This window comes from Phyllostomus discolor, chromosome X (assembly GCF_004126475.2).
Source record: "Phyllostomus discolor isolate MPI-MPIP mPhyDis1 chromosome X, mPhyDis1.pri.v3, whole genome shotgun sequence".
Classification (NCBI taxonomy): domain Eukaryota; kingdom Metazoa; phylum Chordata; class Mammalia; order Chiroptera; family Phyllostomidae; genus Phyllostomus; species Phyllostomus discolor.
The window spans coordinates 82160727-82164736 of NC_050198.1; the positions used below are offsets into that span (position 1 = coordinate 82160727).

At 36.6% G+C, this 4010-nt stretch overlaps 1 protein-coding gene across 1 annotated transcript in view; it reads right to left on the minus strand.

Annotated features, from left to right (window-relative positions):
- The window catches only part of RAP2C (RAP2C, member of RAS oncogene family), a 2115-nt gene extending 1683 nt beyond the window's left edge, over positions 1-432 (minus strand). Inside the window, exon 1 of the mRNA XM_036016365.1 lies at positions 345-432. Coding sequence (XP_035872258.1) covers positions 345-432 — 88 coding nt within the window. The remainder of the gene's footprint in view (positions 1-344) is intronic.
- Between the last annotated feature and the right edge of the window lie 3578 nt (positions 433-4010).

The window sequence follows — 4010 nt, forward strand, 5'->3', positions numbered from 1 at the left end:
AAAAGAAAGAGGGAAAGAAAGAGAGAAAGAGGGAAAGAAAGAAAGAAACCTCTGTTGCTTCTGCAGTCTTAACAATCTCAGTATGGTAATAGAAGGAAACTTGACTTGGGGTGATGAAAACACAATACAGTGTATAGATGATGTGTTGTAGAATTGTGCACCTAAAACCTGTATAAATTTGTTAACCAGTGTCACCCCAATCAATTCAATATAAAGGGGGGAAAATCTTAGTAAGTGGCAATTCCAGCTCTGCAGCTGCTCAGGCCAAACGCTTGCAGTTATGCATGAGCTTTCTGTTTCTCTCATGCTATATCTGATTCATCTGTAGCAACAGAAGTTTTTACCTTCTAGATTCAGTTGACCCTTGGGATTGAATGGCGTGGGTCCACTTATACACATTTTTTTCCTTTGTGCAACGAATACCCATGCCATTCTCAATCTTTGATTGGGAGTTTGTGGATGCCCAGGGCCAATTGTATGCATTGATCTAATCCAGTTTACATAGGGAACTTGAACATGCACAGATTTGTGTATCTAAGGTATCATCCTAAAACCAATCCCCAACATATACTGAGGGACAACTTAAATTTTGGGGAAGGCAAAACTTATATTCTATTTTCAACTGTGTAAGGGTTGGCACCCCTTAACCTATGCATTGTTCAAAGGTCAACTATATATCCAAAATTTCATCACTCCTTATCACCTCCAGTGCAATGAATCTGGTTCAAACAACCATTTTCACTTTCTTGGGTTATGGCTATAACATTGTAATTGCTCTTGTTTACTGCTGCAATTACTCCCTATTAAGTGTCTTTTCAACACAGTAGCAAGAGTAATCCTTTTACAGCCACAAAACCCAACAGTGGTTTGCTCAAAGTAAAGTCAAAGTCCTTACAATAGTTTAGAAGGACTATAGTTAAGTACTAGAGAAGCTCTTTAAAAGTGTGAACATCAAATAGAGAACCCCTGCACATAAAATGCTATTTAAAAAAAACCTGTGCACACATTTAAATTATAACCAATAGCTTATCAACATTAGCTCCAAATATATGAGAAATAGTATCCTCTTCCCTTGTGGTTTTAGCTCTGGACCTGGCTATGTAAATAAACATAAAGTGATATGATATAAAATATCTTTAATTGGAAGTAATCTTCTCTGTCACTGGCAATGGAGGTTCTTCTGTTCCAAAGCTGAACAGAGCCCTATCTTGTCTGGGTCTGTAGTCGTTCTATCTACTCATACAAACAGTAGCTTGCTGAAAGGTCAAGTTTTATATACATTTACAAATTATTAAAGACTAAAACACTTGCATTTCAACTTTTTAAAAAAAAATGTCTAGAGGGCTCTACATGATCTGGCTTTTCCAAGATGATAGGTATACTCTGGCATCAGCCTTTGAAGATACTGTGCCATCTGTCTGTAAAGTTCTTTCCCCACATGCACACTGCTCTCTTCCTTTCTTTAGGTAAAAAGCTGCTTCTGCGTTAAGGCTACTTTATGTAAAATTGTAACCCCTCCATACAATGCCTTTGATCTGTCTTATTTGTTTCATTTTGTTGTTGTCAATAGCCCTTATTTTCTTCTAATACACTGTATGCTTTAACTGGACATTTTACTTAATATATTTCCCTATGAGGACCATGCTTATTGTCAGTTTTGTTCACTGCATATACCAGTGCCTATAGCAGTACCCACAACATACTGTTAAATAATACTGAGTTGATTAAACTGCTTATGCTATTTTACAGGTTTGATTTTTCTTTTTTTGATTTAAAAAATCTTTTCAATATAAATTGCATTATGTATTACTTGTTTTTTATTATTTTTTAAAATTTATTCCCATCCCATTCCAGTCCACTCACCCATCCCTCCCTACCTCCCTCCCATTCACCCCCCTAGTTTTTGTTCATGTGTCCTTTTTACTTGTTCCTGTAGACCCTTCCCCTTTTCCCCGGATATTCCCTCCCCTCTCTCCTCTGGTCACTGTCAGCCTGTTCTCTATTTCAGTGTCTTAGGTTATATTTTGCTTCTTTGTCTGTTTTGTTGATTAGGTTCCTGTTAAAGGTGAGATCCTGTGGTATTTGTCTTTCACCCCCTGGCTTATTTCACTTAGCTTAATGCTTTCCAGTTCCATCCATGCTGTTGCACAGGGTAGGAGCTCCTTCTTTCTTTCTACTGCATAGAATTCCATTGTATAAATAAACCATAGTTTTTTGATCCACTCATTTACTGATGGGCACCTAAGTTGCTTCCAGCACTTGACTATCGTAAATTGTGCCGCTATGAACATTGGGATGCATAGGTTCTTTTGGATTGCTGTTTCAGGATTCTTAGGATATAATCCCAGCAGTGGAATTGCTGGGTCAAAAGGCCAACCCATTTTTAGCTTTCTGAGAAAATTCCATGCTGTTTTCCATAGTGGTTGCACCAGTCTGCAATCCCACCAAAAGTACACTAGAGTTCCCTTTCCTCCACAACCTCTCCAACACTTGTTTGTTGCTTTGTTTATGATGGCCATTCTGACCAGTGTGAAGTGGTATCTCATTGTGGTTTTAATTTGCAGCTCTCTGATAGCTAGTGATATTGAGCATCTGTTCACATGTCTCTGGATTCTCTGTGTGTCCTCCTTGGAGAACTGTTCAAGTCCTTTGCCCATTTTTTAATTGGGTTGCTTGTCTTCTTAGAGTGGAGTCGTGTAAGTTCTTTATATATTTTGGAGATTAAACCCTTGTCTGAGGTATCCTTCGCAAATATGTTTTCCCATACAGTTGGTTCTCTTTTTATTTTTGATACTGTTTTCCTTAGCTGTGCAGAAGCTTTTTATTTTGATGAGGTCCCATTTGTTTATTCTTTCATTTATGTCCTTTGCTCTAGGGGACATATCAGTGAAAATGTTGCTGCATGAAATGTTTCCTGCTTATGTTATCCTCTAGGACTTTAATGGTATTAGGGCTTATATTTTAATCTTTTATCCACCTTGAATTTATTTTTGTGTATGGTGTAAGCTGGTGCTAAAGTTTCATTTTTTTTTTTTTTTTGCAAGTAGCTGTCCAGTTCTCCCAACACCATTTGTTGAACAGGCTATTTTTATTCCATTTTATGTTGCTGCCCCTGTTGTCAAATATTAATTGACTGTAGAGACTTGGGTTTATTTCTGGGCTCTCTGTTCTGTTCCATTGACCTATGTGCCTGTTTTTATGCCAGTACCAGACTGTTTTGATTGCAGTGGCCTTGTAATACAGTTTGATATCTGGTATTGTGATCACTCCTGCTTTATTCTTCTTTCTCAAAATTGCAGCAGCTATTCAGGGTTGCTTATGGTTCCATATGAATTTTTGAAGTGTTTGTTCTATGTCTGTGAAATATGCCATTGGTACTTTAATAGGTATGGCATTGAATCTGTAAATTGCTTTGGGTAGTATGGACATTTTGATGATGTTAATTCTTCCAATCCATGAACATGGTATATGTTTCCATTTATTTGTGTCAGATATGATATTTCTTTCCTATGTGTCCCTTTTTATGTTATTCCTTCTTCCAAGAAGGTTTGTCTCTCTTTGTTTTCTTCCTGTGGATTTATTGTCAGCATTCTTACTTAAAGACAGATTTATTAAGATGTAATTCATATACTATACAGTTCCCCCATTTAAAGCATACAATTCAATGATACTTACTATATTCACAGAATTGTACAACCATCAACACAGTCAATTTTAGAACATTTTCATCACCCCGAAAAGAAACTCTTTAGCTACTGCCTCACCATCACCCTTTCCCCAAGCCCTAAGAAGCCACTAATGTACTTCATGTCTCTATAGATTTGACTCTTCTGGGCATTTCATAAAAATAGAATCATGTAATATACAGTCTTTTGTGACTGACTTCTTTTAATTAGCATAATCTTTTCAATACTCACCCATGTGGTAGCATTTATATTATTACTTCTTTCCTTTTCATGACCAAATAATATTCTTTTATTGATATACCATATTTTTTAACCATTCATCAG